Genomic DNA, 12904 nt, shown 5'->3' with positions numbered 1-12904 from the left:
ACTGAAAAGAAAGTCTTGTAATTATTTCAGATCTCTGAAGAGACTTTAGATATGGCTTGGAGAAAAGATGCCAAGCAATTAAAAAAAGACTTTATCAGCATTACATGGATTCTGGGATTAGCAGGTATTCCTTGCTGAACTGATTACTAACAGGTAAGTAGATATGCTGTGCCAGTAGCAGTGTCAACTGAGGAGAACCAGAGGCTTAGAAAAGAATGAATGTTTATTCAGAGTGGCCCAAGCCTTCCTGACTGCACTCCACATATCCTAAAAACAAACTGTAAAGCTTTCTCAATCCATTAGACATTGTGCAAGTCCATAAACACTGTTCCTGTATCCAAAATTTTCAACAATTCCATTAAAAAAGAACAATTTCATACCATCAGATGAAGTGTGAAAATCTGTATATAGTTAATTTTTTTTTTAGAAGAGAGACAGAGGTGCTGGGCAATATGAATGTTATTTCCCTGCAGCTAAAACTTCCATTACAAGAATATAAATTATTCTTTTTACAGAATAAATATTCCAACCTTTTGTGCTGGCCCACATTTTGAGCACTGGCATAATGGATGGCAGAATTCTGGTTTTGATGTACTGGCTGTGTCATCCTCATCTTCCAAGTCTTCTTCCACCCATTCCAAGAGATAACGGACCTGGCATAAAAAGCAAATCTTTCTTTAGAGTCCCAAAGTTCCATGTCCTACCAGATCTGCACATGTGGACAAGTCAGATTTGACAAACACACACTTGTGACTCTCTCAGGGAGAGCACACAGCTACCTCCTGCCATCAGCTGCCCACAGGCCAAATGAAACAATCAAGTGTTATTGTTGACAAAGCAGCTGGGAAGTTCTCCAAGAACAGTGAAGTGAATTATAAATGACTTCCTGCTGCCTAATCACAACTGCAGTGCTCACCCACTCTCAAACACTCCACATCCTTTCAGCTCAGATGATTTGTGCCAGCTCATATCAATGTGAATTTTGCCTCATCTTTTGCCTTAAAGAACATAAGGAATGACAAGGATGACAACATTTAACAGATACCCAAAACTTTGCAGGGGCACTGACTTTCCTTAGGTCTGTCACCTGGGAGTTGGACAGTTTCTCTTTTTCCTCAATGTGCAGTGCCTCATTTTTGAGAGAGGCCCTTCAGTGAAGTCTTAGGGCTCAGGGCATTCATGTGCAACCTGCAAACAGTGATGCTTAGGGCATTGAAATTTTACATTACATCTAATTCAATTAAAAAAACAACTGTTTAAGCAGTACATTTTTACCTTGAAATTCATTAATCTAATTTCACTAAAGACATTTTAGAATTAGCAGTGACTGTATTAAGTCTCCATTACTACTGGGCCAAACCAAGAGCTCTAGTCCAAGGGAATGGGGACAGTGGGATTTCGGAGACCTTCCTCCCTCTCTGTTTACTCTCACACTTGTCACAGGTTCTGCTCCTCACCACTGAGCTCTGGGACAACAACACATCCATGTCTCAGCCACTTAAACACATGCAGCTACAACAAATCCTGGGAAGCCAGGAAGGGCCCTATAACTGATTCTGAATGATAACACATTTGAGCCTGAAAAGGAATATTGTGTTTTTTACAGAATATTTTGTTTGCTTTCTCTGCAAACTCCATGTTGTTCTCTGGAACAAAGGGAATATTCTCTCAAGCCTGCATGTTTATGGAAGGCCAGCTCAGCAAAGCTTAACTACTTGCTACATTTGTACATGTCTAAAATAAGCAGAACTATCCCTTCACTCCCCCTTTCCCTGCACCCTCACCAAGACTCTCACAATTGATTTCCTCCTCCTCCTGGGACAGCCAAATACTGCTGCTCTCATTATCCAGTGCACAGCTCCAAACATATTGATACCAGTGCCTCCCAAAAACCTGAACACCCTACTCCTGTGCCCACCTCTTTATAACTACAGTGCAGTAGCCATTCTTCATGGTTTAAAGGTATTTTTTGTCAGAATATTAACTGTGCCTGAGTGAACCACCTCAGGAGATTGCCCAGTCTCATTTACCAGGTAACTTGTCACCTGAAAGGTTCTTTACACTGCTGGGTTACTTTGGAATACTCAGCTGAGCACTCTGGGTCTCTGTACCCTCACTCCAACCTTTCAGCTGCTCCACAGCACTTATTTCAGACAAGAGATTTGGTTTTATTCTGTGGTAGATTTGCACATATACTTCCCACTGGACAGACTGGGTAGGAGAGCACCAAATGCAGTAGCTATGCTGAGACAACACCAATCACATAATAATGTTTATTTTTTTTAATCTTCCAGTTTCACAGCACTTTTTTAATGCCTCCTCTTGCAAAGCTCAGTTGGCTGTCACAGCAAACATCTACAGCAGCCCTAATGACCTGGCTGCTGTGGCTGTTCCTATACAGACAGACCTCAGGCTGTCAGAACAAGGTCAGAGTTTTTAAATACTCCTGGTTTTTTAACAGATATGCAATCTATAACCTTTGTCATCCAGCTGGATGAATCTCCTTTTCTGAACAACTTCACATGAACTTCAGTAATGAGGGAAGTAAAGCCACAAAAGAGAAGTGATTCTGTCATCTGAATGCACAGACTGGATTTCTATGTGCTTTTTTTCTATATAATTTTTTTCTATATGCTTTTCATTGCTGGTATCTATTGAGCAGTGCTAGATACTGATTTCCCAGCAAGTTACAGCACTGCATTTAATTTTCTTGATGAAGTTTAGATTTTCACAAAGTGGGTGAAAAGTGAACTGTAATACATGCACATTTACCACTGGCCAGGAAAATGGCAAATATCACCATTGTACATGTTACTGCTTCTTGAAATGACTTAAGGGTTGGCTTGGAAATAATTACTCATAATAAGTCACATTGGGACTTACCCTATCACACTAGGATAATGATATGTACTCAACAACTGAACACTTCTTTGTTCTATTTCCATCATCTCAGTGGAATAAAACATAAGAGAAACAGTATTAACATGGCACATATTTTGTGACATGAGTTTTCAATTTCTGATGACTCTGTGAGGCTTCATTGGCATTTGTAACTCCTGGTACAAACCAAACCCAAACAGGTTTTTCAGAACATGCACCCAGCAGAGTAAACTTGCATTCTCACACAGCTTTATGGCTTTGTTCTGTGAACTACAAGAAAATCAAGAAATCTACAGCCTTATACACATTTCCAAAAGCAAAACTCCTAAAGATTCCTGTGTCATCTTCTATTTTTCAGTAGAATGACATTGGAAGTATCTCATTTTTTAAGGAAGAAAGGTAATAATAAATAAAAGAATAATCAAGAGACAGGTGGTACCACAAATTACAGAACATCACATCTGAAACTGGTATTATTATATCATCAGCTGTCCATTTGAAGTGAAATCCAAACTCCACGTTGTTGTGTGCTCCACAAATAGCATCTCTGTGCTGACTAGTGTCACCTGAATTTCCTCTTTACATGAGATTATTACCCTGGAAAAGTGGAAAGCATTCTCCACTTGATGCTATTTACAAGTAACTTCCTCAATTTGAATGAGATAAATGGAATTCAGTAATACTCAACAGCCACATTAACACTCACCATTTCCAGATCTCCATCAGCAACTGCTCTCAGGAGTTTTTCCACCTATGTATGAAGAAAATTATTTATTTGCTTTGTTGGTATGGGTATTAAGCAGAACACAGAAAATCCTGTGTCCTTTGCTAACCTCCTAAGCTCATGCAGTAGGATTACTGCTGGCCCATTTCATATTTATTGAGAAAGTTTTAAAGGAAAAACCTTCCTCCTTTATGAACTAGAGAATCTGTACAAGGCCTGTGGCCATTTGATGATCTCTGACTTGCTCAGTTAAACAGTACTTACCCAAACTGAGGATAGGTGGCCCACCCATAAACAAAGCCATGTAAGCTGATATATATTATTATGCTGCTCCAGCAGCAGCTGCCCTGTGCATTTCTGTGTGAATCTAATGTTAAAAATCCCAGCCCAAGGCAAATTCCTACCCTAATATACACTAACACTGGCTGGACTCTTGCTGAGCTGCTTTGTGCTGCTCTCACTATCCAGCACACAGCTCCCAGCATATTGTACCAGTGCCTCCCAAAAACCTGAACACTCTACTCCTGGGTCCATCTCTTTATAATTACAGGGTACAGTGTAATTACAGGAACACAAAGCTATTTGAGAAACAACAGTTTAAGATGAAAAAGATGCTTTCCCATTGTACCTTTACATCTGCAGATAACTGGTTTAATCCTGCACTAAAACCAAACATTTACAAAGCCAACTTGACTGTAAATATGAAATTTGTTTTCTTACTTAAAATCTGGAAAAGTATAAATACTAAAAGGTACACACTGGGACCAGAACTACCCCACTTCAGTGTAAGGTGAGGCCAGGCCCCAGTGCTGGGGGAAGGAAGGTGCTTGCCTGCTCACAGCTCTGCAGGGGGAACAGACACGTGAGGGAAGAGGAGGTGGAAGGAGCTCTGCAGAGCACTGGTGCCATTCCCCTGAGCCCTCAGGCTGCTGGGAAAGCAGGAGAAGGAGATTAACTTGTCTCTTCTCTAAGTCTCTACTCTCACATGAAGGAGTTGAGATCCAACCTGATAGAATGGGAGAAGTGCCAGCAAAAGGGCAGGGAGAGTCCATCAGTCCTCTCACAATTCACCTGGCTCTGCAGTGTCAGGAATCATTTAATCAGCTTTGTGAAAGTCTGTTTTAGCATTTAGCAAACTATTCCAGCACCGTGCTAGAATCACTGAAGATGGCAATGGGTAAAGACACTTGTTTCTACAGTGAGGAACACCTTGCAAGCTGTCATGGAGTGACAGCTTCAGTCACATTTCAATCTTCATATGGAAATTACCACCTTGCTGAGTGTGACAGTGATGTTTGGCAAGGCAAACAAGGAAGAATGAGACTGAAGTTTGTGTTCTACTGCTCTGATCTCTTTCTTCAGGGTTTTGCATGAAGAACAGGACACAAACAGCTGAAAGACCAGAGGCCAGATTAAATCTCTCCATTTTTATCTCTTCTTAGGAACACTGCTAAGTTTGGGTTTATTACCACCTTTCTAATACAGGATGAAGGTCCTTGGAGTCATAAACTGGTCACTCCATGCAGAATCTATGATTCTTTGATTGTTATTTCCTAATTTTGAATGTCTAAAAGTCAGCTGTCTAAATCACAGCCAGGCATTTTATTTTTAAACTCCCTCTCTGATAACTACAGAACAGAATACAGTCAACAAATAACACCTGAGTGCAACTCATGTCAAACTAAGCATATCTGAGATTAACTCCTCTCTGAAGTGAATTTCCCTCCACAGACTGAGGAGGGGCAATAGATGTGTGAAGTGAAGACAACTGTCTTCCAGAACTTGGCTGAATCCCAACCTCTCCACATATACAGCTAAAATGGACTATATCAACTAGGGAGATCTGTGCCTGCCCTAAACTTCCCCTGATCATCCAGGATAATGTCACTGGAGAATGTAGAGGTCTTTAGGATTTTCCAGGAGTCACCTTATGCCACACAAGATGTCTAACAGTAATAGCAGTGACCCACCAGCTCTGATAATTTCTTTCCAAAAATAACAACTTTCTTAAAGTACTAAAAGCTGTCTCAGGCCCCAGCAGTGCTACATTTGTTATGCAGCTTATAGATAATTTATTAAGAGTACTTAGGGCAAAATGTCTGCCCTAAGTACGCATTTCCTCATCTTTCCAGTTTGTTTTCTCACTCTTCCATGGAACAGAACTTTCCTTTAAATGTAAAAATAGAAGAAAGAAATCTATTTTCTATCTATTCAGCTGCATGGCCAGTTTTTCAGCTGCTGAACAGAAACTGTGCATGGAGATTTTAGTTCCAACAGAGCAGGTCCCAAATTTACAATCCTGGCTCTTTCACTCTCTCTTTTCTAAGTCATAATACACAAGCCACTATGACTGACTCATTTAAGAGTTTAATTCAGTATTGCTTAATCAAGATCTGACTGGATCCCCTTAATCCCAGGTGTGAACCTTGAAATCTGGAAAACTGACAGTACCAGTTTCCCATATTCCAGTGGTGTTTCCTTCATGGAGCTCTCTCAGCGTCAGGCTCTTGCCTCTTTGAGCAGGGAGCCCAGGTGAAACTTGGCAAACAGAAATCAACTAAATCTGGCTTACAGAGAAGGTCATTAACCCCCAGGATCTCAGGTGTAAGCAGTTTGTAATCTTTTCCCCTGGCTTGAACTACAGTCTTAGCACTTGGGTGTGATAAATTTGTTCCTTCAAAGAAAAATAAATCCTCCATCTAGAAGGAGAACTTGTTTAGAGTGCTTGACTCTGTACAAACAGGGAGGTCCAGCCCTATATGAGCCTCTCACAGAGCAACTCAAATGTGAAATCATATTGACAGTCAAAATTTGCATCTTTGTGTTTCTTCAATATTTTTAGAGAACTGAAACTTCTGGCAAGAAAAGAAGCTTTTAATACCAGGAAAAGGAAGAATTTGAATGTAGTGGTGATATTGAGAGAAACAAACACACTTAGGAGGTCAATTTGGAAAAAAATAATGAATAGGCAGACTAGGAAAAATAAAAAGAAGCATCAGAATGAGTGGTAATATGACAGTCTTGGGAAGGGGTAACAAGTGTGGATCTGAGATCCCACAGGAAAAATTCAGAGGATACCATCTGGTGTGGACAGAGCAAAATCAGCAAACATATACATGCAAGATATTTGATATATAGTCTGTACTTCTTCACTTGTTACAAAATTGATTCCCATGCCTATTTGAAAGCATGTCTTATGTCTTAACATTCCAGTTTGTTGTTGGCCAGCATGGCTGTATAAGTGTCTTTTCACTTTACAAGTGAAAGTAAAGTCACTTTACAAGTGACAGATTTTCTAAGCTAACAGTGGCACTTAATTCCTGGATGGGACAGCCAGGGCCTTGGGGCACTGACTGCCACTGTACCTTGGTAAACCTCAACAAATTCTCATATTACATAGTTAACTTCAATAAATATGAACAACTACTTCAGAGATGGTATAAATTTTTCCCCAGAAATAACCAACAGAGCAGTTGAAGCCAACAAAAATAAGCACTAAGATGACAAAGCCCCTGAGGACAGCAGTTACCATTTTCCAAACCAGACAGAAGGCTATTCCTGAAGAAGCAGTTTAAAACACTGTAGCAAATTATCACTTTTCTAGCTTCCTTCACTTTGCTTACTGTCAAAACCTATACCTCAATCTTACCTCTTTATAACTGTTTTTTGCTTCTTCTTGCCTAATATCAGTTGATGCTGATGACAGGCTTGAGACAGATGATCCTCTGCTGAAAGTTTCTGTTGAGTGCTGAGGAGACCTAAGTGGTGACTTACAGTTGGAAAAAAGCCAATAAAAATCAATAAATCAAACAACCAACCAGAAAAGGTGAAATATCAAATAAAGGAGGTTAAGCATAGGCAAGAAACAATTTGGCTTGCATGGGCTGTTACCTCAGAAGCACTCTGTCCTCTTTCAAATGTTAGGTAGTTTGCTTCCATCAATGACAAAATCTGCACAAAAATATTAAAGAGAACCAATGTAACTCCACTCATAGAGGAATCTACTGACTGAAACACAAATGAGCAGACAACCTCATAATTAGTAACAGAATATGACTGAGCAGATTAGAAGTACCCATTTACAAGTTCATGTTCTATCCCACAGAGTGTATTCCCACTGCTGGAGTTAAAATGGGACCTTTCTTCCTCAGAGTGAAATACACATTTTCTCTTTAATAGTGAAAACCTCTTAGCAGTGAACATCTCCACCTCTGTGGTGTTGGATCAGAAAGAAATCAGGCTGGAAGATGAAGAGGAATACCTTGGAATTCAACGCACACTGCAGGGAAGTCTCTTTCATCCTGTTCTGAATTTCTGGATTTGCCCCATTTTGCAAGAGCACTTCAATGATGCCCTGATAGCCCCAGCGAGCAGCAATGTGCAGAGGAGTGTCTCCCTTCTCATTGCCAATATCCAGTCTGCAGGAGTGCACATCATAGTACACTAAAGCCTTGACACACTGGGAAGAAAAGGAAAGCTATCAATAAATTATAGTGCTGTGTCTCAGCTCAGACAACAGGCACAACCCTGAAAGGTTTGCTTTTATTGCTGCTTATGTAACCCATTACCTAAAGAGAAGGCTTTAGTGGTTCAGTGTCATTAAATAAAGAGTTAAACAACTAGATTTGCAAAGCACTGCTATCTTTAATGTGAAGTCACATTAAAAATTGCTACGAACTACCAAATAAAGTCCTCATTTAGAGCAGTAAACAATTTAGCCTTCAAATATTTTTATTTACTATTTAAAATATATAAGTTTAGTGCTAATTTGCATCAGTTTAATTCCATTGCATTAGAATGCCCATTTGGTTTGATTCAAAACAATTACTTACATCCTCATGACCGTAAGTGCAGGCTAAATGAAGTGGAGTATTTCCATTATTGTCCTGAACATCAGTACTTGCCTTGTAGTGCAATAAGAGCAGCTTAAAAGAAAAGCAAAAGTAGACATTTAAGTAGCTAAAAAATTAATGTACAAACAATTATTGCTCTGCAGATTCCTTTAGGGCTCTGGCATGATGAAGCACTCCATGAGACACTAGCTCTGCCTCCTGTTTCAGACACCACCCTCCTGGCACTGCAGCACTGTTTGTGCCCTACCCTGAGAATCACAAAGTCTCTTCTTACATATTCAGAATTTTAATTGAAAAAAATGAAATCTCTACTGCAGCAAATACTGCAATATATTCACTACATCATCTACCTCACATTTCAAAAGCCTAAGCAAGTGAAGACAACTTTATTTCAACAATGCTAATTGAGGACTATTACAGACACTAAATTCAAGTGGACAATAATTACTGTAGTTACACAGTCTATCCTAAACAGAATGTGAAGCATTTTATTCAGCCCAATGGCTGCAATGGTTGTTCTGTCCCAAGCAAGAGCAGAGATGCTCTTCATCTGTATTATGTATTGGACATTTGTGTTAATAAAGTGGATGAATTGTGCAGAGCTGCCAGCTGGTTATTACCAATGGCTGAAAACCTTGCAGTAGGAGAAAAAATAAAATATCTTGCAAATTACAGTGATGAAAGATTCGCCATTCTGACAGCTGACATAGCTCTGCTAAAAGCTCCCCAGAAGATCTAAATGGCAGTACCAGTAGCAGACTTAGTAAGAGTCATGTATTTATTATTTAGGTTAGGTGTTGTGCTTACTGTAACATTCTGATATCCCTTCTGACAGGCGAGGTGAAGGGGACTTGAACCGTGGTAATCTGTGGCATTGACAATGGCTCCTTTGGCCACCAGTAAATCCACTAAGGAAGTCTGACCTTGGAAAATAGGCATTCAAAGAAAGGTGTAAACTTTGTACAAGAACACTGCTACTTTTCAAATTCAAACAGTGACTATAAACCAAGAGACCCTGCATTTCTGCATACTATGTTTCCATATACTGCATAGTCACTGCCCTGGTATTTGGGTTTTTTTGTGGCAGATATTTCAATATTAAAGCCCCATAAAAGAACCTCCAGCTAAAGCAAGCTATATTTGTATCCTACAAGTAACAAAAGAAAATATTTGGATTCAGTATAATAAGAAAGGAAATTACAGATAAGAAACCACCCACTAAGAAAATAATACAGCTTCTAATAAAAGGAAAATCAATTACATAACGAATATTATAATACAGGTGTTACAGCTCTATAATGCATAGCCAGCTGTAGGAAAGAGAAAACTTGTTTCACAATGTGCCAGTCCTTTAAAACAAGACTGATTTCTGAGGACAATCTTTACTTTTTTCAAAGCTGAAGAAAGCACCACTGTGGAAACCACTATGGCAAAAATAGAGTCAAAACCCAAAGATTAACTCAGCCATAAGAAACTGAGCTTAAATAAATATACAACAACTTCAGTCTGTGCTCAGATAGAAACAGCAAAGTTTCATTAGCAAAGAAGCAAAAAAACAACTTAATGCAGAATTCCAACTTTATATTAAAGGTGGGAAACAGGCTGGCATAAAGACAGAAAAGCAAAAGGAGGAGGAAACACTGGTGAAGAACAGCAAGCCCACTCACCACAAATAGCAGCTATATGAAGTGGAGTGTACCCCCGGTCATCTCGGGAAAAGGGAGTGATAATGGAAGGGTCATTCAGTTTCCTTTAAAACACAATGGTTTGAAAGCAGCTTAATTACCCCCGTGGTGGAAGGAAGGAGAGAAAGGGAAAAGCTGCCAAGGATGGCAAAAAACTGATTTTGGAACTTTTTATCCTTTTACATTGACAAATTATTCCAAAGAGAACTTTACCTTTTGTTAAGAGAAGTGGGTTAGTCCCAGATCTGTAAGTTTGATTCAAAGGAAGAAACACCATGTTTACCAAAGCCCACATGGGCTCCATCAGAGAATGGGTGGGTTCCAAAGGATTCTGTATGTTCCCAATGTTTCTTCTGTTTTTTCAAACCACACACACCCACATGCTCTCCACTACATCCTGAAGTGCTCCCAAATTCCTCTATAACCAAAAGCAGCATATTTCCTGAAGGAAATCTTAGCTAAAGGCTTCTACACAGCTTTCTATGCATTTGTGGGGTGAAGGGTGCTCACCCAGAAACCAGCTTCTCGCATTTGTCACAGTAACACAGCGGGTGACACATTTTCTGTACAGTGTCCTTATCACTGTCACCTTGACTTAGCAGCCGCTCCACTTCCTCCTGATCACCTGAAGCAATATGCTACAAAAAAAAAACAAGAGAAGAGAGAATGAGAAAGCAATATAAAAAGCCTCCTTTTAAGGCAAAAAAGCCAAGAGTAATTTACTGAAGCACAAAATGAAAGGATTCGATTATGAAAGACGTATTCAAGCATTAGAAAGCAGAAATGAACAATGTCACAGCACAAAACCCCCTAATGGGCATTCAGTACTAAAAAGAAACTGTTCTTGGCTTACTTCACTTTCTATAAAAAAATTAAAACAATTCCTATTGTCCCCTTTAGACTCAATCATGAAATTGAGCTCCCTCTGTGCAAAAACATGTCTATAAAATTACTAAGTCTCCAGCCATAAGCTGTGAACATATAATTAGAAGCTCTGCTTTGTGTCCTTGTAGAAGCAAAATTCTTTTAGAATGACAGTATGAGATTAACAGATAATATGAAGTAGCTGTCAGGTGACTACATCTAAATTATTTCAGAAAGCTCTTCCAATTTCAAGTACTAAAAGCTGTGAGCCACAAGCAGTATCACATCTGTGATTTAAATAGGCCACACAATACCAACAGCAGTAGCATTTCATCCTCATTTGCTTCTATATTTCATATAACATGTACTGAAATCCCTAAGATTATATTATGTTAGCAAGGCTTTGGCACAGAAATGTACTCGGTTCAAAACACACTTTTAGCACCTACTAAAAGACATTTCACAGTACTAATGTAATTAACCCTTCATTACATTCCAGAGAATTCCAGTTGTAATTCCATACAACTGCAGAAAGGGAGGGATATAAACATGAAATGTGCAAATACATCCATATTCTGCCATAAAAGTTATTAACCTTAAACAAGCAGTCTATTGGTGTAGCAGACATCTGGGACAACAAGTTCATCCTTTGTCTTAAGAGCAGCTTGTCACACAGACTCTCAGATTCCTGAAAATAAAACAGATAGGTAATTTATACAGTCATCTACAGACAAAAGCGAAGAACCTTAACAAGGAATTAACTTTTAAAAATATTAAACACTTATTTGCTATGTATGAATTATCAGACACATGTGAAATCCAAATCAGTTTCACTTTTAAGATTTTGAGATACAAGACTGGGCACCCATAGAAATAATAAATAGATGTTCACCAGAATATTTCTTTACTGAAATTCACTGTGAATTAACATTAATGAAATTACGGCAGTACCATCTAAAAAAGAACACAGCAAAACACATCAAAGAAAGCATGAACTGTAAGAGGTGCAACACAGCTTTCTCAAGAGGAGGAATTAAGGCAAATTCACATAGGACATGTCTACTGATGGCTACTAAAAAAGATGACCCAGATACAACTCCAACTCAAAGAATTCTGAACTCTCTGCTGCTGGCTGAAAAATACAAGATTGCACCAGGCAAAGCATTGCTCTGCAGCAGATCCATCTGTGCAATTTCCTACTTGGTTTGAACTAAGCAGACACAGCTGCTACCCTTGCATCAGTCCTTAGAGACAGCTGAAGATACACTTCAGGATGCACTAAAGAATATAAATGCCTCCAAAGCCAGGTGAAAATTAAGTGGAGTTAGATTTTGAGGTGGCAGCACTGACCCTCCCACGAAATAAAACAACCACCTAAGGAAAACACTTCCTAAGAATGCAGATGGAAACTTTTGCATGTGGTTGGTTCTGATCCCCAGCTGCTTCTGGTTGGCAGTGGTGCTCTTGCAAGATAATGGCTCTCCAGAAATGGAAAGACTTCAGCCTCCATAAAACAGAAAACCACTGCATTTAAAACACACACCATGTATCAGGCAAACTTCAATGGTTTAGGATCTGGACTATGGCTTTTGAAATAAAGTCCATCAAGACCAGATGTAAATGAGTAAAACCAGTCTGACTCCACTCTTACATTAGCAAGTCAGCATGAAATTTGAGCCTCATAAACTGCAAATAAACAACATCAGTTGATTCAGGCTTTCTAGAAATTAGGACTATTCATGTTTCAAAATCAACACAGATGCCTCTCATAAAGCTGTCCAAAAAACCCTTAAGAGTTCAGCAAATAATATCATTAAAAACATGTTTGTGAGGTCTGGAGATGAAAGGTTTTCTCTGTACTTCACAGAAGTTGTTTGTATTTAGATACATGAAGATGA

The 12904-nt window shown here is 39.2% G+C and overlaps 1 protein-coding gene across 3 annotated transcripts in view; it reads right to left on the bottom strand.

Annotated features, from left to right (window-relative positions):
• The window catches only part of ANKRD27 (ankyrin repeat domain 27), a 55714-nt gene that overhangs the window by 10477 nt on the left and 32333 nt on the right, over positions 1 to 12904 (bottom strand). For all 3 annotated transcript variants that reach the window (XM_036390652.2, XM_036390654.2, XM_036390656.2), the window contains exons 13-22: positions 11602 to 11694; positions 10653 to 10780; positions 10125 to 10207; positions 9265 to 9380; positions 8437 to 8529; positions 7866 to 8063; positions 7496 to 7555; positions 7254 to 7373; positions 3587 to 3631; positions 531 to 653 (exon numbers count right to left, since the gene is read on the bottom strand). In XM_036390652.2, the coding sequence (XP_036246545.1) occupies positions 531 to 653; positions 3587 to 3631; positions 7254 to 7373; positions 7496 to 7555; positions 7866 to 8063; positions 8437 to 8529; positions 9265 to 9380; positions 10125 to 10207; positions 10653 to 10780; positions 11602 to 11694 (1059 nt within the window). The remainder of the gene's footprint in view (positions 1 to 530; positions 654 to 3586; positions 3632 to 7253; positions 7374 to 7495; positions 7556 to 7865; positions 8064 to 8436; positions 8530 to 9264; positions 9381 to 10124; positions 10208 to 10652; positions 10781 to 11601; positions 11695 to 12904) is intronic.

The sequence above is a fragment of the Molothrus ater genome, chromosome 12, assembly GCF_012460135.2.
Source record: "Molothrus ater isolate BHLD 08-10-18 breed brown headed cowbird chromosome 12, BPBGC_Mater_1.1, whole genome shotgun sequence".
NCBI classification, from domain to species: Eukaryota; Metazoa; Chordata; class Aves; order Passeriformes; family Icteridae; genus Molothrus; species Molothrus ater.
Note: the sequence above shows the minus strand (reverse complement) of the source record. Positions and strands in the feature narration are given on the sequence as shown.